Here is a 24,940-nt window from a genome sequence, read left to right on the forward strand (position 1 = left end):
CCCTCCCCCTGCAGCACAGTCCCTCCCTCCCCCTGCAGCACAGTCCCTCCCTCCCCCTGCAGCACAGTCCCTCCCTCCCCCTGCAGCACAGTCCCTCCCTCCCCCTGCAGCACAGTTCCTCCCCCCCATCTGCAGCACAGTTCCTCCCCCCCATCTGCAGCACAGTTCCTCCCCCCCATCTGCAGCACAGTCCCTCCCCCCCATCTGCAGCACAGTCCCTCCCCCCCATCTGCAGCACAGTCCCTCCCCCCCATCTGCAGCACAGTCCCTCCCCCCCATCTGCAGCACAGTCCCTCCCCCCATCTGCAGCACAGTCCCTCCCCCCATCTGCAGCACAGTCCCTCCCCCCCATCTGCAGCACAGTCCCACCCCCCAATCTGCAGCACAGTCCCTCCCCTCCAGCACCATCCCTCCCCCCCCCAGCACCGTTGCACCAATAAGGTCATGCATCAGTGGTGTACTTTAAATGTGGTATTGAAGAGTTTGGTGGTAGTGAGGCGCCTCAGTGGTGTAGTGTTCTTATATTGTACTATAATTCTCATCCCCACATACCCTCTTCCTTCTCTTTTTTTTTTTTTTAGTCCATTCTTCCTGGTCTCTCCTTAACCCCTTAACTGCGTTGCCTCCAAATGTGACACCCCCGCAGTGCGCAGGAAATAAATTCTCTTGAAAAAATTCTTTTTTCTTTTTAAAGTGTCAAAAACCCTTCCCTGAGTATGGGTATGTAAAAAAAAATTCGAAATTGTACTTACTTTGGGTGCTATGGGGTCCGGAAGTTGGGGCGTGACGTCATCATTCCCCGTGCGCCCGTGGTGTAAGCTCTCAGAGGCGGTGGGGCGCTCGGGGCGGGGCGCGCGAGTTGCCGCGAATATATTTTTGTTCATTTATTGCGCACATTTCCCAATACATTTTCATTGTTTTTATGTGCCAATCCAATGTATAATGAACACGTACACTATAATATCGCAGTACAACATCCGTACTGTCCGTAGACACTGTGTTACGTGCATCACAAACAACTTCACTTATCCTACACAATTTCCAATGTATCATGCCAAATAAATTTATATTTACACTTTATATACACACTGTACAGTATCACACACTATATACACACACCATAAACACACTCAGTACTCCGCGAGTGTGTGATATGCTGCGAAACAGCCAACGGGGCAGAGTGGCACCTTGCACTCCACGCACCAGGTGCTGATACATCTTCGTTTCTGTTCTCTGCGGGTAGTGTTCCTGCATACTATACACGCACGTTTACCCTTCTCCCGTGATGCTGTGCCTGGCATATAATCGAGCATATGTACTCCGAAGTTCTCATTACCCCTCAATCTGTCTGGAGCTGCATGTGGCATTGTTGCTTGCACTCCGCGCGGTACAACAGAACCCTCCTTGCCATACTTTACTAGCAGCTGTGACACAACACCAGCACTGAATGTACGTATAGACGGTCTCCTGCCAGATTTTACTAAGTACATATTGAAGCAGTTGAGCACTGCAACATCCATCAGGTGGAAGAAGAACTTTTTAGTCCACTTCACAGACTTGCGCACGCACTCTACTCCACCAAGCATCATGTCACACTTATCGACGAGGCGCATGTTCACGTTATAGTCTATGACACAGTCTGGCTTATACACGGTGTTGCGTGTCTGAAAGTGGACTTTCCCACTGTCCAACATGGCACCGGTGTGAATCGTACTCAGCATATTCACCTCGCGTCTGTCCTTCCACCGCACTGACAGCGTATTGTCACACTTGCGCAGCTGGCACTCGCCCACGGCTATAGCTATACCGAACACTGGCATTTCCTTCCTATGGCTCTTCACAGTGCCACATACGCCGGTGTTGTGGGCAAGGAGGTATCTGGTCAATAAGGGGCTGGTGTAATAGTTGTCGGTGTACAGTACATGCCCCTTGTTCAGCAACGGTTCCATCAGGGTCTTTACAACACTGCCAGAGAACCCGTGTTCATCTTGAGCCGGTATGTCGACGTCTGTACCAGAATATAATATCATGTCCAAGACAATACCAGTCTCACAGTCGCATAGCACAAAAAACTTCAGTCCAAATCGGTGCCGCTTTGATGGAATGTACTGTTTGAATGCCAGTCGCCCCTTGAACAGTACAAGCGACTCGTCAATAACCACATTCTGTCCAGGTACAAAATAATCCCTGAACTTCCCTCTCATGTCACTGAACATCTTCCGTACTTTCCACAGTCTGTCGTGTCTGTCATCATTTGCATTATTCTCGAAATGCAGGCACCTGAGAATCAAGAGATACCTATCACGCGACATGTACCGGTTGAACACAGGCGATGGAACAAGGCTGTCTTTGCTCCAATATTCCTGGATGACAGCTTTCTCAGAGTGCTTCATCATCATGGTGAGTGCCAGAAACACGTACATTTCGTCGATTGTCGTGTCCTTCCATCGTGTGAGCCGTGAGGCAGGTAAAATGCCTTCGTCTATGAGGCTGTGAGCGAACCTGTTTGTCTCAGTCACAAGATGCGCCATGAATACATTGTCATAATATGCCTGAAAATATTCCATGTGTGCCATATCATCACCAGTATATGGGAATAATGGTGTAACACCAAAATCGCTATCATCAAATGTTGGTATTTGAGGGGCAAATGTGGTGCAATCCTCCCACACAAGTACACCAGGGGGTTTGGTGTTGGCGCCAACACCACGGCCAACACCACCACGAGCACCAAAACTACGGCTACGTCGTCCGCTGCTTCTGCTGGAGCTGCGTGAGGGTATGCTAGGCGCTGAGGCAGATTTACGTACTGTACACCTACCACGAATAAATGATGTTGAGGGGCCACTGTCGTTGTCCACATGCTGTGAGGCACGCTGCCGCCTGCAGCGGCGTGTTGCTGAGGTAGCAAAACCCCGCCTGGTAACACCACCACTGCTCGTACTCGGGTCGTCCACACTACTCGTATCGGAGCCAATGTCACTGAAGCCCGAGAAAGATTCGTCACATGTACTATCACTGAATAAACTACTAGCGTCTGGGGACATACATGATGGTGGTGATGATAACGGTGTTGACCCAGGGCGGCGAGGCAGGCCGGGCGAGGCACGAGTACCCCACACACTCGCCACATCTTCCAATTCTGTCTCTTCCTCACTCGTATCAGATCTCTGAGTTAGGTCTTTATCTGGATCATAGTCCAGGTCATCATCCAGAGCACCGTCATCATACAAAATATCGCGTATTTCCTCCTCAGAGAGTCGTTTTCCATGACCGCGGGTCACCGTGGAGCGGGAGCTCGTAGAGGATGCGTCAGACATGGTTGCTGCCGTGAAACTGAGGCTCCCCATGGCCGCAGGGCATGCTGGGATTTTTTTTTAAGATGGCGGACGATCACTGGGGCCCCCACCCACCCATACCATACCCGCGTCACCGCGCGCCAGTTTTGAATGGAACGTGAAAAATCAAAATACCTGGAGGCGCGTTGCGCAAACCAGACGCGAGCCTGCAGGCGCGTTGCGCAGTTTAAGGGTTAACCTCCCCCCCCCCCTGTTCTTGGTCATATTCACATTCTTCCTGGTCTTATTTTGTCCACATTCTTGTTGGTCCTATTTTATCCACATTCTTGTTGGTCTTTTTTCATCATTCTTGTCAAGTCACTCACACAGCCTATTGTTGGTGGATGGTTGCTACTGTGAGGGCGGTGAGGGTAGTTAATGGCTGCCCCCCCCCCCACACACACACACTCACACACTCTCACTAGTCCTGAATCCGGAGGCTGACGCACTCCACAGGCTGTGGTTCCTGCTGGCCAGCACAATACTGAGTTGGGGAAGGGGTTGTGTGGGGCCAGGCTGCAAGGGTGGTGTTGGGGGAGGGGTTGTGGACGACACCAATGGTGGGGGTGGTTCCTGGTGGACGACACCAGTGGTGGGGGTGGTTCCTGGTGGACGACACCAGTGGTGGGGGTGGTTCCTGGTGGACGACACCAGTGGTGGGGGTGGTTCCTGGTGGACGACACCAGTGGTGGGGGTGGTTCCTGGTGGACGACACCAGTGGTGGGGTGGTTCCTGGTGGACGACACCAGTGGTGGGGGTGGTTCCTGGTGGACGACACCAGTGGTGGGGGTGGTTCCTGGTGGACGACACCAATGGTGGGGGTGGTTCCTGGTGGACGACACCAGTGGTGGGGGTGGTTCCCGGTGGACGACACCAGTGGTGGGTGGAGGTTGTTGGTGGATGACTCCAGTGGTGGGGGTGGTTCCTGGTGGACGACACCAGTGGTGGGTGGAGGTTCTTGGTGGACGACACCAGTGGTGGGGGTGGTTCCTGATGGACGACACTAGTGGTGGGGGTGGTTCCTGGTGGACGACAGCAGTGGTGGGTGGTGGTTCCTGGTGGACGACACCAGTGGTGGGTGGAGGTTCCTGGTGGACGACACCAGTGGTGGGGGTGGTTCCTGGTGGACGACACCAGTGGTGGGGGTGGTTCCTGGTGGACGACACTAGAGGTGGGGGTGGTTCCTGGTGGACGACACCAGTGGTGGGGGTGGTTCCTGGTGGACGACACTAGAGGTGGGGGTGGTTCCTGGTGGACGACACCAGTCGTGGGGGTGGTTCCTGGTGGACGACACCAGTCGTGGGGGTGGTTCCTGGTGGACGACACCAGTGGTGGGTGGAGGTTGTTGGTGGATGACTCCAGTGGTGGGGGTGGTTCCCGGTGGACGACTCCAGTGGTGGGGGTGGTTCCCGGTGGAAGTCTCCAGTGGTGGGGGTGGTTCCCGGTGGACGACTCCAGTGGTGGGGGTGGCTCCCGGTGGACGACGCCAGTGGTGGCTCCCGGTGGTCGACGCCAGTGGTGGCTCCCGGTGGTCGACGCCAGTGGTGGCTCCCGGTGGTCGACGCCAGTGGTGGCTCCCGGTGGTCGACGCCAGTGGTGGCTCCCGGTGGTCGACGCCAGTGGTGGCTCCCGTTGGTCGACGCCAGTGGTGGCTCCCGTTGGTCGACGCCAGTGGTGGCTCCCGGTGGACGACGCCAGTGGTGGCTCCCCGTGGACGCCGCCAGTGGTGGCTCCCCGTGGACGACGCCAGTGGTGGCTCCCGGTGGACGACGCCAGTGGTGGCTCCCGGTGGACGACGCCAATGGTGGCTCCCGGTGGACGACGCCAGTGGTGGCTCCCGGTGGACGACGCCAGTGGTGATGGTGGTTGGGAAACTGGAAAAAATAAATGTAGACCTTGCAACCATTCAATGGGAGACGATCTTAAGCGACAAAACTCCCACACAGGGAATAGCTCAACTGACAGCTGAAGCATACAAGGTCTGCTTGAAGCACGTGCCTGTGAGGAGGGGCAGAAAGAGGACCACTCTAGAAAGAGAATGCAGACGACTGTACAGGAGAAGGAAAAAAAATAACAGAAATGCTTAGGCAGATGACTATCACAAGCAAGGAAAATAAACCTAAACAGGGAGATAGAAGAAATAGAACAAACGTTGAAGCGATCATACGAGGCTGAGGAAATGGAATTGGAACAGAAAGCTATACAAGAGATATAGAAAAATCCAAAATATTTTTTCACATATGCAAAATCAAAATAAAAAACCTCCCAGTATTGGACCTTAAATTACAACTGAAGGTACGTACACAAAGGACAACAAAGAAATTAGTGAAATTCTAAGAAGCTAGTATGAGGCTATGTTTAGCACACCAATAAAGAACATGAAAGTTGATGACCCAGACAGCTTCTTTATGAATGACATTCACGCTGCAGATAATATAACGGATATTAACACGAACTCGGAAAACTTTGAAAGAGAAATTGACAATATGGCCATGCACTCAGCTCCTGGGCCTGACTCATGGAATTCAATATTCATAAAGAAAAGAAATGTAAAGTACGAGTAGCACGAGCACTCAGCGTAATATGGAGAAAGAGCCTAGATACCAGCAGCAAGCAGCACTTAAATCTACAGATATAGCTCCTTTGCACAAGGCGGGGGGATGGGGGGGAAGTAAAGCCTTGGCAAAAAATTATAGGCCAGTTGCACTAACATCACACATAATAAAAGATTTTGAAAGAGTGATTAGGAATCAAATAATGAGTTACACAACCCAGGACAATATGGATTTAGAGAAGGAAGAGCCTGTCTCTCACAGTTACTTGACCACTATGACAAAATCACAGAAGTTCTAGAAGAAAAGCAAAATGCAGACTTTGCAAAGGCATTCAACAAATGTGATCATGGAGTAATTGCACACAAAATGAGGTCAATGGGAAACTGGTAAAGTAGGACGCTGGATACTCAATTTCCTGTCAAACAGAACACAAAGAGTAACAGTCAATCAAATAAAGTCCAAGCACAGTTAAAAGCTCTGTATCTCAAGGTACAATCCTTGCACCACTGCTGTTCCTTATTCTCATATCAAATATAGATAAAAATACAAGTCACGGCTTCGTGTCATCCTTTGCAGATGACACAAAAATCAGCATGAAAATTACCTCTGCGGAAGACATGGAAAAATTACAAGCAGATACTGTATCAACAAAGTTTTCGATTGGGCAGCAGAAAATAACGTTTAAATAACAGCGATAAATTCTAGGTACTCAGGTATGGCAAAAATGAGGACCTGAAACATAATACAGGGTACAAAACACAATCGAATCTGCCCATAATAGGTAAACAGCATGTCAAAGATTTGGGAATAATGTCCGACAATCTAACGTTTAGGGAGCATAACCAAGCAAATATTGCATCGGCCAGAAAAATGATAAGATGGACTACAAGAACTTTCAAATTCAGGGATCCAATCACGATGGTTGTACTCAAGTCACTGGTGGTGTCCTGTCTCGAGTACTGCTCAGTACTCACTTCCCCCCTTCAGAGCAGGAGAGATTGGTGAAATTGAGGGAATACAGAGAACATATACGGCATGCATAGAGACGATAAAGTACCTAAATTATTGGGATCGCCTCAAAGCTCTCCAAATGTACTCACTAGAAAGGAGACGAGAGACATACCAAATAATACACACATGGAAAATACTGGAAGGCCGGGTCCCTAATCTACACAGTAAAATAACGTACTGGAGTGAACGATATGGAAGAAAAAGCAGAATAGAACCAGTGAAGAGCAGGGGTGCCATAGGCACAATCAGAGAACACTATATAAACATCAGAGGTCCGCGGTTGTTCAACGTCCTCCCAGCGAGCATCGGAAATATTGCCGGAACAACCGTGGACATCTTTAAGAAAAAACTAGACTGTTTTCTGAAAGACGTTCCGGACCAACCGGCCTGTGGTGGGTATGTGGGCCTGCGGGCCGCTCCAAGCAACAGCCTGGTGGACCAAACTCTTTAAAAGTCAAGCTTGGCCTCGGGCCGGGCTTGGGGAGTAGAACTACTCCCAGAACCCCATCAACCAGGTATCGACCAGGTTCCTGGTGGACAACACCAGTGGTGGTGGTGGTTCCTGGTGGACGACACCGGTGGTGGGGGTAGTTCCTGGTGGACAACACCAGTGGTGGGTGGTGGTTCCTGGTGGACGACACCAGTGGTGGTTCCTGGTGGACAACACCAGTGGTGGTTCCTGGTGGACGACACCAGTGGTGGTTCCTGGTGGACGACACCAGTGGTGGGTGGTGGTTCCTAGTGGACAACACTAGTGGTGGGGGTGGTTCCTGGTGGACACCAGTGGTGGGTGGTGGTTCCTGGTGGACGACACCAGTGGTGGGTGGAGGTTCCTGGTGGACGACACTAGTGGTGGGTGGAGGTTCCTGGTGGACGACACCAGTGGTGGGTGGTGGTTCCTGGTGGACGACACCAGTGGTGGGGGTGGTTCCTGGTGGACGACACCAGTGGTGGGGGTGGTTCCCGGTGGACGACACCAGTGGTGGGGGTGGTTCCCGGTGGACGACACCAGTGGTGGGGGGTGGTTCCCGGTGGACGACACTAGTGGTGGGTGGAGGTTCCTGGTGGACGACACCAGTGGTGGGTGGTGGTTCCTGGTGGACGACACCAGTGGTGGGGGTGGTTCCTGGTGGACGACACCAGTGGTGGGGGTGGTTCCCGGTGGACGACACCAGTGGTGGGGGGTGGTTCCCGGTGGACGACACTAGTGGTGGGTGGAGGTTCCTGGTGGACGACACCAGTGGTGGGTGGTGGTTCCTGGTGGACGACACCAGTGGTGGGGGTGGTTCCTGGTGGACGACACCAGTGGTGGGGGTGGTTCCCGGTGGACGACACCAGTGGTGGGGGTGGTTCCCGGTGGACGACACCAGTGGTGGGGGGTGGTTCCCGGTGGACGACACCAGTGGTGGTTCCCGGTGGACGACACCAGTGGTGGTTCCCGGTGGACGACACCAGTGGTGGTTCCTGGTGGACGACACCAGTGGTGGTTCCTGGTGGACGACACCAGTGGTGGTTCCTGGTGGACGACACCAGTGGTGGTTCCTGGTGGACGACACCAGTGGTGGTTCCTGGTGGACGACACCAGTGGTGGTTCCTGGTGGACGACACCAGTGGTGGTTCCTGGTGGACGACACCAGTGGTGGTTCCTGGTGGACGACACCAGTGGTGGTTCCTGGTGGACGACACCAGTGGTGGTTCCTGGTGGACGACACCAGTGGTGGTTCCTGGTGGACGACACCAGTGGTGGTTCCTGGTGGACGACACCAGTGGTGGTTCCTGGTGGACGACACCAGTGGTGGTTCCTGGTGGACGACACCAGTGGTGGTTCCTGGTGGACGACACCAGTGGTGGTTCCTGGTGGACGACACCAGTGGTGGTTCCTGGTGGACGACACCAGTGGTGGTTCCTGGTGGACGACACCAGTGGTGGTTCCTGGTGGACGACACTAGTGGTGGGGGTGGTTCCTGGTGGACGACACCAGTGGTGGGGGTGGTTCCTGGTGGACGACACCAGTGGTGGGTGGAGGTTCCTGGTGGACGACACCGGTGGTGGGTGGAGGTTCCTGGTGGACGACACCGGTGGTGGGTGGAGGTTCCTGGTGGACGACACCGGTGGTGGGTGGTGGTTCCTGGTGGACGACACCGGTGGTGGGTGGAGGTTCCTGGTGGACGACACCGGTGGTGGGTGGTGGTTCCTGGTGGACGACACCGGTGGTGGGGGTGGTTCCTGGTGGACGACACCGGTGGTGGGGGTGGTTCCTGGTGGACGACACCGGTGGTGGGGGTGGTTCCTGGTGGACGACACCGGTGGTGGGGGTGGTTCCTGGTGGACGACACCGGTGGTGGGGGTGGTTCCTGGTGGACGACACCACCAGACTTTACTTTTTTTTTTTTTAGTAAAGAGGTTCTTCATGTTTCGCTGTATATGAATGTCTATAGATGAATACTGTGTAGCATTCATATGTACACACTCCGATGCTTCCACACATTTATTATTATTTATTGATTTATTCATACATACACATGTATATTTATATACTCGTGTGTATTTATATACACATACATTCTCGATTTTTTCGAATTATTGGGAGGAAGGATTTCTGGTCAGTATTTCATCTGGGAATTATGTACTGTTGGGTTGGGGTTTCATCTAGTAGATCAAGGCTCTTGGGCCACCAGCTGTGGGAGTGGGGCATCTCCTCTTGGGCCACCAGCTGTGGGAGCAGGGCGTCTCCTCTTGGTCCACCAGCTGTGGGAGCGGGACGTCTCCTCTTGGGCAACCAGCTGTGGGAGCGGGGCGTCTCATCTTGGGCCACCAGCTGTGGGAGCGGGGCGTCTCCTCTTGGGCCACCGGCTGTGGGAGCGGGGCGTCTCATCTTGGCCACCCGCTGTGGGAGTGGGGTGTCTCGTCTAGGAATAATCTTTCTAACATTGGGTCCTCTAACATTTCCATGGTGTTCCACACCCTGATGGCTTGGTGCTGTAGTCTGATGTTTAGTGGCTGTATGTTCAGGAGTTCATTGAGCTCCTGGATTGTCTGATTATATGCTGGATGGTGTTTTGCTGCTCTTCTTAGTGCCTTATTTTGCACTGCTTGAAGTTTTTGCATGTTAGTTTTCTTTAATGTGTGTGGTGGTACTGGGTACTACTCTAGATGCGGCGAACTAGAGCGTTGTATAGGTGGATCTGTATGTTTGTACTGAGGCTTCAGATTCTCCTCAGTTTTTCTAAGGCAGCTTTGGCTTTGTTTAGTTGGTAACTTAAAATAATTTGTATCCCTGATCTATTTATCATGAGTCCCAGTATTCTACCTACCTCTGCATATTGGATCGGGCAATTGTCAAGGATAATGGGGACTGGGTTTCTTTTAGCAATGTGTATTATGTAAAATTTTGTTTGTGCTAATTTTCCATAGCTTCTCAAAGTTGTTTGAGTTCAGTAGCTGACGACTCCAGTGGTGGGGGTTGTCGCCCTGCGCAGGTTCTGAAGCGCTTGCTCCCTGCATCATTGATGATAATTACGTACTTACATCATGGCCCCTCCCTCACCAGTCACGACCACAGCCCCCCCTCTCCCTTACCAGTCACGACCACAGCCCCCCCCTCTCCCTCACCAGTCACGACCACAGCCCCCCCCCTCTCCCTCACCAGTCACGACCACAGCCCCCCCCCTCTCCCTCACCAGTCACGACCACAGACCCCCCCCCCTTCCTCACCAGTCACGACCACAGCCCCTCCTCTCCCTCACCAGTCACGACCACAGCCCCTCCTCTCCCTCACCAGTCACGACCACAGGCCCCCCCCCTCTCCCTCACCAGTCACAACCACAGGCCCCCCCTCTCCCTCACCAGTCACGACCACAGACCCCCCCCTCTCCCTCACCAGTCACGACCACAGACACCCCCCCCCCTCTCCCTCACCAGTCACGACCAGTAACATGTTACCTGTTTAAGGAGGGCTTCAGGGGACAGGTCTGGTGTGATATCAACCCCGAGATCTTCCCCAAGTTCTCATTCTTGTAGGATTTGGTAGTGTAGCCTTGCTGTGCTTCACCCTCAGGTCAGTGTGGGTGGTGTAGTCTTGCTGTGCTTCACTCTCAGGTCAGTGTGGGTGGTGTAGTCTTGCTGTGCTTCACTCTCAGGTCAGTGTGGGTGGTGTAGTCTTGCTGTGCTTCACTCTCAGGTCAGTGTGGGTGGTGTACCCTTGCTGTGCTTCACTCTCAGGTCAGTGTGGGTGGTGTAGCCTTGCTGTGAAAGAGAAATTGACAATATGCCTATGCACTCAGCTCATGGGCCTGACTCATGGAATTTAGTATTCATAAAGAAATGTAAAGTACCAGTAGCGAGAGCACTCAGCGTAATATGGAGAAAGAGCCTAGATACAGGGGAGATACTAGCAGCACTTAAATCTGCAGATATAGCTCCGTTGCACAAGGGGGGGAGTAAAGCCTTGGCAAAAAATTATAGGCCAGTTGCACTAACGTCACACATAATAAAAGTTTTTGAAAGAGTGATTAAGAATCAAATTTCTAGTTTTATGGAAAATAATGAGTTACACAACCCAGGACAACATGGATTTAGAGCGGGAAGATCTTGTCTGTCACAGTTACTCAACCACTATGACAAAATCTCAGAAGCTCTAGAAGAAAAGCAAAATGCAGATGTAGTATACACAGACTTTGCAAAGGCATTCGACAAATGTGATCATGGAGTGATTGCACATAAAATTAGGTCAATGGGAATAACTGGTAAAGTAGTACGCTGGATACTCAATTTCCTGTCGAACAGAACACAAAGAGTAATCAATCAAGTAAATCAAGTCAATCAAGTAAATCAAGTCAATCAAGTAAAATAAAGTCCAAGCGCAGTTAAAAGCTGTGTACCTCAAGGTACAGTCCTTGCACCACTGCTGTTCCTAATTCTCATATCAGATAGATAAAAATACAAGTCACAGCTTCATGTCATCCTTTGCAGACGACAAAAAAATCAGCATGAAAATGACCTCTGCTGAAGACGGAAAAATTACAAGCGGATATCAACAAAGTTTTTGATTGGGCAGCAGAAAATAACATGATGTTTAACAGTGATAAATTCCAGGTACAGTACTCGGGTATGGCAAAAATGAGGACCTGAAATATAATACAGGGTACAAAACACAATCGAATCTGCCCATAATAGGTAAACAGCATGTCAAGGATTTAGGAATAATGTTGTCCGATGATCTAATGTTTAGGGAGCATAACCAAGCAAATATTGCATCAGCCAGAAAAATGATAGGATGGATTACGAGAACTTTCAAATCCAAGGATCCCATCACGATGGTTGTACTCTTCAAGTCACTTGTGTTGTCCCGTCTCGAGTACTGCTCAGTACTCGCTTCTTCCCTTCAGAGCAGGAGAGATTGCTGAAATAGAGGGAATTCAGAGAACATATACGGCATGCATAGATGCGATAAAGCACCTAAATTATTGAGATCGCCTCAAAGCTCTCCAAATGTACTCACTAGAAACGAGACGAGAGAGATACCAAATAATATACACATGGAAAATACTGGGAGGACAGGTCCCTAATCTACACAGCAAAATAACAACGTACTGGAGTGAACGATATGGAAGAAAAAGCAGAATAGAACCAGTGAAGAGCAGAGGTGCCATAGGCACAATCAGAGAACACTGTATAAACATCAGAGGTCCGTGGCTGTTCAACATCCTCCCAGCGACTATAAGAAATATGGCCGGAACAATCGTGGACATCTTCAAGAGAAAACTACACTGTTTTCTAAAAGACGTTCTTGACCAACCGGGCTGTGGTGGGTATGTGGGCCACTCCAAGCCTGGGGGACCAAACTGTAACAAGTCAAGCCTGGCCTCGGGCTGGGCTTGGGGAGTAGAACAACTCCCAGAACTCCAAGCAGGTATCAAACAAGTGTGCTTCACCCTCAGGTCAGTGTGGGTGGTGTACCCTTGCTGTGCTTCACCCTCAGGTCAGTGTGGGTGGTGTAGTCTTGCTGTGTTTCACCCTCAGGTCAGTGTGGGTGGTGTAGCCTTGCTGTGCTTCACCCTCAGGTCAGTGTGAGTGGTGTACCCTTGCTGTGCTTCACCCTCAGGTCAGTGTGGGTGGTGTAGCCTTGCTGTGTTTCACCCTCAGGTCAGTGTGGGTGGTGTAGCATTGCTGTGTGGCATAACTGGCAAGTATAAAAACCACTGTTTATTCATCACTTTGAATTAAAGTTCGTGACGTTATTGGTCACGACCTTTAAGTTTTGATTAGATATGGAAGAGGCTGTGCTGACCCACTGGAGATCTGAGCAGGTACATTCCTCACTTTCTTTTCCGAGTTATTACCCAAGGACCACCATTTTTGGTCTCGAGGTCTCATGGAGGCCTCTGCCTCTCCTGCCACCTACCTTGCTAAATATTCCACAGTTAATTATGTAAATCATCCTCTGAGCAGTTCTGGGAAGTTTGGAGAAGTCAAATGAAATTTAATTAATATTCTATTGTAAGTATACATGTTAAAATACTGAAGGATGCTTTACAGTAATGAGCAAATAGGTCACCCCTAAGCTGGTTGTGGGCAAGTAAGTGCCCAGCTGTCTGTTGCGGGTTATTATAAGCTTCTGCTAATAACTTCCACTCATCACTTACCCCTAAGCTGCTGTGGGCTATTTGGCCTTCGACACCCACAGGCGGAGAAAAAAAAAAATAGTCTTATAAAAGTGTTCATTTGTGTTCCCTGATCACGGGAAAAATATTAAAAAAAATCGTGAGTGGCATATTTTGGCCGCAATAGGGTGGGGAGTCTCGCAAAAAAGAGGCGTTGACAGAACAAGCGTCGGAGGTGGACTGCTTCGCCCCAGCTGTCAGGCGTGATTGCCACAAAGATATTACCTAATTATTTCAATGTTTGATTTTTTTCTTATTTTTTTCCAGGTATATTATTCAATAGTATGTAGTGTGGTATGTAATAAAATGTGTGAATCATCACTATACTCACTAATATGCACACCATAATTTTGATTCAATTATGTTCATAAAACAATAAACAATTAACAAATCCACAAGGGCCGTGACGAGGATTTGAACCTACATCAGAGATCATCCCACACATTGCCTTAATCGACTGAGCTGTGACATGGTCAAAAGAGTTGAATGAAGTGTGTAATGAAGTAAGGGTGAAGAGGTAGAATGGCCTATTGACATAGCTCAAGTGCATGGGGGAGTTGTGTAAAAACCATGGTTTGTGTCTTGAAGAGGCTGCAGGATCCAAGTAAGGGCAATAGAACTATTGGTTTCAACTCTTTCGATCATGTCGTAGCTCAGTCGATTAAGGCAGCGTCTGGGATGATCTTGGACGTAGGTTCGAATCCTCGTCACGGCCCTTGAGGATTTGTTCATTGATGCATCATGTTATTGTGATTTCTGTGTACTAAACAATTACTTTTGTGGTTATTATACTAAATACACAAATTATATATAAGTATCTGCATGTTTTGTTCACCATAATGAACCACTAAGTTGGTATGGTGAATCAAAAAGCAGCAAGAAGTGGCCGCCACACACCAGCCAGCCACTCGCTGCCACTCCCTTCCTCACCACTTAACTCGCTAACATTCTCCTCCCACCATACTGCTTTTGCTTTTATTCACTATATACAGACATTATATACAAGTATCTGCATGTTTTGTTCACCATAGCAAACCACTTAGCTGGTATAGTAAGTGCAGACAGCAACAGGTGGCCAAACGGATTCGGCAGACGATGCTACAGCCTTCCCACCCTCAACATTACTCCACCCACAGCACAGCATAAATTATCACAACAATCCTGCTATTATCAGAATCCTGGTCATTTTTATCAGGGTCTTCTGTAATACTATCATCGCTAAATAATACCAGTTACATATATTTTTTATATTTTTAGGCGATGCTGTGGTCACAAGCTTAACAGCAGTACTGAGAGTTCATGCTGCATGCACCAGCCTTGGTGGCTCACTCAGTACTGGGGCCCTCACACCTGGGAATGTTGCCCACGATTTTTTTTCTTTTAAATGGTGTCTGTTTACAAGAGCCCTGAGGAAGGTGATGTGAACCCCGTGTATCCACAGGCCGTTTAAATCTTGCGTAGTACTCCAACACGTCATATGACGTGATGTGCACTTTTGGGTAAGTTACTCAACACGTCATACATCGTGTTGTGCAGTTTAAGGGTTAACATGTTAGCAAAGTACACTTCTTCATAGCAGTAGAGCTGTCTTTGTGGGCGAATGGCCTTCCCAGTGATGTAGTTACCCGCTGGACACTATGGTGTTGACCCGCCGGATGGTACACATACAGCTCTAGACAGCATAGAAAAGCATGCATTTGGTAATGTTTTTGTTAGCCATAAGCGCCATGCAGCATTATGAAACATGCAGAGAAAATGTACGTAGACTTTTGTATATTATTGCATGGATAAGTGAACTGATTAGTTTTCTGGTAAGTACAATTAGTATTAATACTCACTAACCAAAAACTTGGAGTATACATATTTTTAATATATTTAAAACACTCCTCTGTTCTGTTTGGACTTAATCACTAGATTTGAATCCTTTTAATGTTGACATGCTCTGCTAACTAAATGGTCTAATTGAACAACCAGTTAATCATTACAGTATTCTCAAAGTGCATTGCACTCAAGGCCATTTGTACATATAGTTGGTAATGAACCAGGACTTAGTGTTGATGGCGTGTATTGTGTGGTAGAGCGTGAGTACCAGTGCCTGGGCCAGTGGGAGGAGGAGGGCCGTGTGTACGCCCTCACCTACCGCAGGGACATACGCACATACGAGTGCTTCGTGGGCATCATCAAGACCGGGGGCGTGGTCTTCATCAAGGAAGCTGGCGCCCGCTGCTCCAGGGGGATCCAGCCGGAAATCTTTGGCATGAAACTCCACAGAAAAGGTCAGTGTGTTGCGTAATTCAAATTCAAAAGCTTTATTCCTGAAGCAGGTGATGGGTCACAATAACATGGCTGAAGTATGTTGACCAATCCACACACTAGAAAATGAAGGGACGACGACGTTTCGGTCTGTCCTGGACCATTCAAGTCGATTGTCGCTTGACAATCGACTTGAATGGTCCAGGACGGACCGAAACGTCGTTGTCCCTTCATTTTCTAGTGTGTGGATTGGTCAACACTTTATTCCAGAATTTACCTGAGTTTTCTGTAGTGACCTCGATGGGGACAGGAAGCCAGCAGCTTGTGAAAGGTCCTCCATTTGTCCTGATGATTTATTGAGTTTGATCACAACCATTAACTTGGCATTTACAGCTATGGCGAGTAGGCTGTTCATAGGTTTATAACCCTATGGGTAAAAAAGCATAATTTTTTAGAAAATCCACAGGAGCTATGATGAGGATTTGAACCTATGCTCTGGGTATTCCCAGATGCACTCTTTTAAACTACTATGTAGGCGTTTACTGTGTCTGGGAATAACCAGTGCATAGGTTCAAATCCTCATCATGTTTCCTGTGGATTTTCTCATTGATATATCACAATAATGTGATTTCTCTTTGTAGTCTAGTTTGTCTTCCATTGTGGCTTGTTTAGGTTGACACTGATGTTCCTTGATTGTGTTATGTGGCCTTTTAACCACTGCACTGCTTTGCATAAAATATGACAAACCCGTGGTGCACCCAAAATAAATTTTCCCAGAAAACTATTTTCTCTTCTTATATTGTTGAAATGTAGTCTCTGATCAAGGGGAAAAAAAAATTGTATGTGACATACTTTAGCCGTGATGGAGCTCGGAAGTTGAGCAAATTATGGGCACTGAGTAGTGGAGCGCTCAAGGTCACTCAGCCCCTCCACCCCGTGGGGCGGCAGTTGCCGCGAATATAATGTTTCACAATTATTCTGATGTTTCTCATTTGTTTCTTCTGTTTTTTGCTGTTATATTATTCAAAAGTGTGTAATTTGTGAAATTTATATAGTTTGATGTGTGGAACATTGCTATGCTCAAAATTATGGGGCTCATATATGTGACATGTATATTATATCCTACGATCAATCAAACAGTGTTTTTGCTGTTATTACACTATATACACACACATTGTTTATACCTATCTACATACGTGTTTACCATAACGAACCACTAAGATGGTTTGGTGAGCCCAAAACAAGAAGAATGGCCATAACACAGCAGCCAGCAGACTGCTGGCCGACTCCCTCCCTCCTTCAAGACCCACTCACCAAAATTCTGCCTCCTATTATACTGTTATTGTTTTTATTATACTACACATGTCATATATAAGTATCTACATGTTTTGTTCACCATAACTGTACAACAAAACTGGTATGGTGAGTTCAGGCAATAAAAGAAAGGTCACCTCACAGCTGCCGGCTACCTCCCTCGCTGCTTCAAGGCCAGACGCACTATTTGTTATTTATTATATTGTTATATTAATTTAATTATTTATTTATTTTATAATATAATATAATTTATATTAGTTATATATTAATTATTATTTATTATAATAGTTATACTGTTATTTTAAATGTCATATTCCCAAGGGGCTACTCAATTTGGAGTTGGGACAGAAAAATTAGGAAAGGCGGTGGCATTGCTGTGCTGGTGAAAGAACACCTAAAGGTGAAGGAAATAATGACTGCTAATCCACAAGAAGTTGACATAATAGCACTAGAGATCTGTCATGAAGATGATAAACTAATGATCATAAATGCATATAATCCACCGCCAAGCAGCACATGGTCAGAGGAGGAGCTAGATAGTAAATGAGAAGGTCTTATAACAATAATAAGAGAGATTATAGCGAGTGCGGATAACGATAGATCATGACTGTTGATAGTCGGTGACTTCAACTTGAAATCCATAGACTGGGAAGCATATGAAACTAAAACAGAAGATTTTTGAACCTGTAGATTTGCAGACCTCATCCTGGAAACATTCTTGTATCAACACCTCGACCGGGCCGCGGGGACCCTAAGCCCCGGAAGCACCTCAAGGTAACCTCAAGGTAAGGTAACATGTTAAACAAGCTACGAGAATGAGGGAAGGGGACGTTCCCTCCATGCTAGATTTGATATTTACCAGGAAGGAGGAAGAGATATTTGACATTCAGTACCTTCCTCCATTGGGTAAAAGTGACCATGTCTTTTTGGGAATAAAGTATGCAATGCGTTATAATCTGGAAAAAAATAAGGAGATTGAAGCAGTTGAAAAAACCTGACTTCAGGAGAGGACATTATGGTGACCTTAAAATTTTTTTTGGTGAGTATAATTGGACAGACTTGTTGCTAGGCAAGGAAGTGAATGAGATGTATGTCAAGTTTTGTGAAATATATGATAAAGGCACAAAAAAATTTATACCAAAACAGATGCAGAACTAGGAAACATGATTGGTTCAATAGAAGTTGCGAGAGGCCAGAGACCAAAAGACACAAAAATGGAATCCATACAGGAAGAGGCCAAACCCCCCAAACATACCAGCGATACAAAGATGCGAGAAACTACACGGCAGTGAGGAGAGAGGCAAAAAGAAATTTTGAAAAAGGGATTGCAGACAAATGTAAAACAGAACCAGGCCTATTCTATAAATTCATAAACAACAAATTGCAGGTAAAGGAGGTTGAAAATGGGAAATATTCACAGAAAATGAAAAGGAAATGTGTGAAACACTAATTGAAAAGTTCCAAAGTGTGTTTGTACAAAATGAAAACTTTAGGGAACCAGACACAATAAGAATCTAAGAAAGAACAAAGCAGTTGGTCCAGATGGAGTTTCACCATGGGTTCTGAGAGAATGTGCACCTGAGCTCAGCATTCCACTTCAACTGATTTTTCAGGCATCCCTGTGTACAGGAGTTGTAGCTGATGTGTGGAAAAATGCTAACAGTTCCAATCTACAAAAGTGGAAGCAGGGAAGACCCCCTTAATTATAGACCTGTATCATTGACAAGTGTAATAGTCAAAATATTGGAAAAAATAATTAAAACTAAATGGGTAGAACACCTGGAGGAAAAGGATATAATATCAGACAGACAGTATGGTTTTCGATCTGGAAGATCCTGTGTAATGAACTTACTCAGTTTTTATGATCGAGCCACAGAGATTTTACAGGAAAGAGATGGTTGGGTTGACTGCATCTATCTGGACCTAAAAAAAGGCTTTTGACAGAGTTCCCCATAAGAGGTTGTTCTGGAAACTGGAACATATTGGAGGGGTGACAGGTAAGCTACTAACATGGATGAAAAATTTCCTAACTGACAGAAAAAGGAGGGCCATAATCAGAGGCAAAGTATCGGATTGGAGGAATGTCACGAGTGGAGTACCACAGGGTTCAGTTCTTGCACCGGTAATGTTCATTGTCTACATAAATGATCTACCAGTGGGAATACAGAATTACACGAACATGTTTGCTGATGATGCTAAGATAATAGGGAAGATAAGAAACCTAGATGATTGTCATGCCCTTCAAGAAGACCTGGACAAAATAAGTATATGGAGCAACACTTGGCAAATGGAATTTAATGTTAATAAATGCCATGTTATGGAATGTGGAATTGGAGAGCAGAGACCCCACACAACCTATAAATTATGTGAAATCTTTAAAGAATTCTGATAAAGAAAGGGATCTAGGGGTGGTTCTAGATAGAAAACTGTCACCTGAGGACCACATTAAGAACATTGTGCAAGGAGCCTATGCTATGCTTTCTAACCTCAGAATTGCTTTTAAATACATGGATGGAGAAATACTAAAGAAATTGTTCACAACTGTTATTAGACCAAAGCTGGAATATGCAGTGGTTGTATGGTGCTCGTATCTTAAGAAGCACATCAACAAACTGGAAAAGGTGCAAAGACATGCCACTAAGTGGCTCCCAGAACTGAAGGACAAGAGCTACTGACAAGACAGGACAAGAGCTTGGGCCGGGCACCAAGAGGACGACAGGACTACTCTCCCCTAGTAAGTCTCCAACCAAGTCAGAACCCGGAGCAACAGCTGGACCGGGGGAAGAGGTGCAGGTAACCCCACCTCGACCAGTCCTGCCGAAAAGCATTGACCTTGACGGGCTTGCAGTTGGGGAAGGGCGCCACATATACCGGGAGATGTCTCAACCATGCCAACGCAAAGAGGTCAACCTCCAGGTGCCCGTATGTCCGGCAGACCCAACTGAAGGAGTTGGCATCAACTGTTCTTTTCGTTGACAGGGGGGAATGAACCAGGACAGGCCATCTACCAGGACGTTGGACACTCCCTGGATATGAACTGCCCGCAGAGCTAAACCCCAAGAATCCAGCAAACGAATCACCCATAGTGACCAGCCCCAAAGAACTAAGGACCGCATCGAACCCCCTGTGGTTTAGACAATGAACCACTGGGAAGCAGTCCAAGTGGAGCCGAATGGTCGATCCACGAGAGATGCAAACCGTCTGAAGCGAAAGCCACACCACCGCGAACTCCCACACCGTGCTGAGGGAGTTAAAAATCTGCTACTCGTGTTATATCAGTTATATTTACAGGGGGTTTGGATATCATGCATAAAGAAATTGTCCGGATCGTCCACTTTCAAGCTGTTGATTGGAGTGCTAAACATGTCTTCATCCTGTTGCTACTGCTTTTTTTTTTTGCTTTTTTTAGGATTTCACTAATTTCTTTGTCATCCTTAGTGTATGAACCTTCACTTATACGAATAGGTCCAATACTGACAGTGGTTTTTGCTTTTGATTTAGCATGTGTGAAGAAATATTTTGGGTTTTTCTTTATTTCTTTAATTGCTTTCGATGATCTGGATAGTAGAAGGAGAGGACATAGTACTTCACCCAGCCAGGGTGAAGTGCCGAACTAACTATATCTCGGATGACAAACAGGTACAGAACCTGAGTGACAATGTACAGAACAGGAATGTGCTAAACATAGAAATAATCTCTCAACCCCCAGGAACGACGTCAGGAGTTTAAATTGTTTCTATACAAACGCCAGAAGCCTAGTAAATATATTTGACTCATTATAGTAAGGCTGAAAATCCCGACATCATTGCCATCAGTGAAATGTAGGGACAAGGACATAATAGAAGAGGACTTTCATATCCAAGAATATCACCCACCATTCAGAAAGGACAGAACAACAAGAGCAGTTGGGGTGATGCTGTATGTGAAAGAGGACCTGAATGCAACCAACAATGAGAAACTAAATGCCATGGGGTCCTCAGTCTGTATGGTGCAATATACTAGCTCAATATGGTAGCAAAATGACTGTGGGAGTATGCTACAGGGATAACAGCAGCAGATGATGTTGCTGATCTGGCAAAACTTTAAAAAGGGCATCACGGCATGTCTAGCTTTCCCCTTTTCTTTATCTTTTTAATTGGAACGGTGTCACCAAACTTAATGAACTGTTCCTTGCATGTTGATATCATGAGCAATTTTCATTTTGCATTTGGCTAGTGCATCCTTTACCTCAACTGGCATGACATGTAGTGCGATCCTCATTGGATGTCCAAGTAAAGAGTTCACCAGACAACTTGTCCAGTGTTCCATGCAGTGTTGCACAGTAGTTCCAAAGAGAAACATATGTGGCATGTTTCCAGGATCGTCTTTTGGCATGAGTACAGCTTACCGCTTTAATGAGTGGTTGCATGAATCTCTCGACCTCTCCATTTGCTTGAGATTGTAGTGGCATCACATTGAGTTGTTTGAATCCAATATGCTCAGCAAAGTTGATGAAATCTTGTCCACTGAATGTCGGTCCATTGTTAGTCTTGACAACTTCAGGCATGCCAAAATTTGAAAAGATCTTGTTGAGTTTTGGGATGACAACTTTGTAGATGTGGAAGTGGTGATTTTTACTTCTGGATAATATGAGTGATCTTCAAAGACTACCATCATGTACTCTTCAATTGGTAGCGGTCCGCAGAAGTCCATCCATACTTCCGTCCATGGTGCAGCAGGTAGTGGTGAAGGCTGTAGAGGTGTTGGTCTTGAAGTATCCATTGCAGCTTGGCAAGGGTCACAGGCATCGTGCATGTCCTTTGCTTGACAATCAATGCCAAAAAACCACACCTTTTCTCATCAAATAAAAATAAATAAAAATTTTTTATTCGGGTAAAAGTACATACATACAAGATGAGTTACAAACAGAATGTTGGATTTCTAGATAGCGCTAGTACATACAGTACTATGCCTAAAGCCACTAATATGCAGTGTTTTGGGCAAGGTGTGAGAAAAACACTTGGACTAAAACTTAAAATTAATTGAGATCAAAGCATAATTGAATTGAAAGAGAAAAAAGAATAATAATAATTGCATGATGGATGGAACAGCAGACATGGAAACAGAACGGCAGAAGTAATTTTGATTCCAAATGAGCACCACACCAGAAATAAATCTCTTTGATATCCCCAGTCAAACTAACTCCGTGCAAACACTCCATGCAAATAAAAAGAGCCAGTCTATGGAACTTACTCCATGATGAATTAATTGTCCAATCTATGCCCTATTCAAAAGTAAAACAAAAATGTACCTAATTTCATCCTCGGTTTCCTAAGTTGTGATTCAAACTCTCGCTGTATCTTGTGCTACCCACTTCCCAAATATTAGTACTAAAGACATTTTTTTACCAGTGTAATCACCTCTGTCAACTTATGTTGTAGTTATATTTTTATATAAAAACCTTGCTACAATGTACTATTTCATCTTACCTGATGTGTTAGATTAAGGACCTGCCCAAAATGCTGTGTGTGTTAGTGGCCTTGCAAGAATGTAAAAATACCAATCTTATGTAATCTCACCAAGCCATTGTACCTTCTTTTGAATAAATTATTATATTATTATTATTATTATAGTACAGTACAACCTCGATTCAACGTACTATATGGGACCGACCCCAGTTCGTTGGAGCGTTGGATTCATTGCAAGAGGTGACCTTCAGGAGGCGTTTGCATCAGTGTCTTTATTTTTCTTGTAGACAATAAAAATGCATTATCATATTATATACTGTACCTATATATTATTACTCTACTAACAAATACTGTGTTACATTTGTTATTTACCTTATTGTTGGAGTCAAGTCCATCTTGAAGTCTCATGGAGTTGTGAATGCTGTACAGTAAATACATACTGTAGTGTATTATGCCGTTAACACTGTGTTGAGTAGTTCTGCTGTATGTTGAGTACTACAATAAAGTTTATGAAAACTATTGTACACTAAAATTACTGCAACTTTAATTTTAACACTGTTTTGATTTGTCAAAAGGCTGGAGCGTTCATTCCGTGACTGCACAATCAAGGAACATCCGTGCACCATGTAGGCTCCAAATGCACTCATTGTGTTAGTGATGGCTGACTGGTGGGTGGATGGGCAGGCAGGGAAGGAGGCAGGCAGGGAAGGAGGCAGGCAGGGAAGGAGGCAGGCAGGGAAGGAGGCAGGCAGGGAAGGAGGCAGGCAGGGAAGGAGGCAGGCAGGCAGGGAGGGAGGGAGGCAGGCAGGGAAGGAGGCAGGCAGGCAGGGAGGGAGGGAGGCAGGGAGGGAGGGAGGGAGGCAGGCAGGCAGGGAGGGAGGGAGGGAGGGAGGGAGGGAGGGAGGGAGGGAGGGAGGCAGGCAGGGAGGGAGGGAGGCAGGCAGGGAGGGAGGCAGGCAGGCAGGCAGGGAGGGAGGCAGGCAGGGAGGGAGGGAGGCAGGCAGGGAGGGAGGGAGGGAGGCAGGCAGGCAGGTAGGCAGGGAGGGAGGGAGGGAGGCAGGCAGAGCTTGGGAGGGAGAGGCAGAGAGGCAGGCAGGCAGAGGCTGGGAGGGAGCCAGGGAGGGAGGCAGGCAGGCAGAGGCTGGGAGGGAGCCAGGGAGGGAGGCAGGCAGGCAGGCAGGCAGGCAGAGGCTGGGAGGCAGAGGCTGGGAGGCAGGCAGTCAGGCAGGCAGTCAGGCAGGCAGGCAGGCAGTCAGGCAGGCAGGCAGAGGCTTGGAGGGAGCCAGGGAGGAAGGCAGGCAGGCAGGCGGGCAGAGGCTGGGAGGGAGCCAGGGAGAGAGGCAGGCAGGCAGGCAGGCAGGCGGGCAGAGGCTGGGAGGGAGCCAGGGAGAGAGGCAGGCAGGCAGAGGCTGGGAGGGAGCCAGGCAGACAGAGGCTGGGAGGGAGGCAGGCAGGCAGAGGCTGGGAGGGAGCCAGGCAGGCAGAGGCTGGGAGGGAGGGAGGGAGGGAGGGAGGGAGGGAGGCAGGCAGAGGCTGGGAGGGAGCCAGGGAGGGAGGGAGGGAGGGAGGGAGGCAGGCAGGCAGGCAGGCAGGCAGGCAGGCAGGCAGGCAGAGGCTGGGAGGCAGGCAGGCAGGCAGGCAGGCAGGCAGAGGCTGGAAGGAAGGGAGGGAGGCAGGCAGGCAGGCAGAGGCTGGAAGGGAGGCAGGGAGGCAGGCTGGGAGGGAGGGAGGGAGGGAGGGAGGGAGGGGAGGCAGGCAGGCAGGCAGAGGCTGGGAGGGAGGCAGGCAGGCAGGCAGGCAGGCAGGCAGGCAGGCAGAGGCTGGCAGGGAGGGAGGCAGGGAGGGAGGCAGGGAGGGAGGCAGGGAGGGAGGCAGGGAGGGAGGCAGGGAGGGAGGCAGGGAGGGAGGCAGGGAGGGAGGCAGGCAGGCAGGCAGGCAGGCAGGCAGAGGCTGGGAGGGAGCCAGGGAAGGAGGTGATGGAGATGGATTGATGGAAGGATGGAGGGAGGGATGGAAGGATGGAGGGAGGGATGGAAGGATGGATGATTTGAGGGAGGTATGGAGGTTGAGTTGAGCAGTGTAATTACCTAAGTGTAATTACCTAAGTGTAGTTACAGGATGAGAGCTACGCTCGTGGTGTCCCGTCTTCCCAGCACTCTTTGTCATATAACGCTTTGAAACTACTGACGGTCTTGGCCTCCACCACCTTCTCACTTAACTTGTTCCAACCGTCTACCACTCTATTTGCGAAGGTGAATTTTCTTATATTTCTTCGGCATCTGTGTTTAGCTAGTTTAAATCTATGGCCTCTTGTTCTTGAAGTTCCAGGTCTCAGGAAGTCTTCCCTGTCGATTTTATCA

The 24,940-nt window shown here is 48.0% G+C and overlaps 1 protein-coding gene across 2 annotated transcripts in view; it reads left to right on the top strand.

Annotated features, from left to right (window-relative positions):
* The window catches only part of LOC123745431 (uncharacterized), a 299,139-nt gene that overhangs the window by 233,636 nt on the left and 40,563 nt on the right, over positions 1-24,940 (top strand). For both annotated transcript variants that reach the window (XM_069300864.1, XM_045725999.2), the window contains one exon: positions 15,645-15,842. In XM_069300864.1, coding sequence (XP_069156965.1) covers positions 15,645-15,842 — 198 coding nt within the window. The remainder of the gene's footprint in view (positions 1-15,644; positions 15,843-24,940) is intronic.

The sequence above is a fragment of the Procambarus clarkii genome, chromosome 44 (genome assembly GCF_040958095.1).
Source record: "Procambarus clarkii isolate CNS0578487 chromosome 44, FALCON_Pclarkii_2.0, whole genome shotgun sequence".
Classification (NCBI taxonomy): domain Eukaryota; kingdom Metazoa; phylum Arthropoda; class Malacostraca; order Decapoda; family Cambaridae; genus Procambarus; species Procambarus clarkii.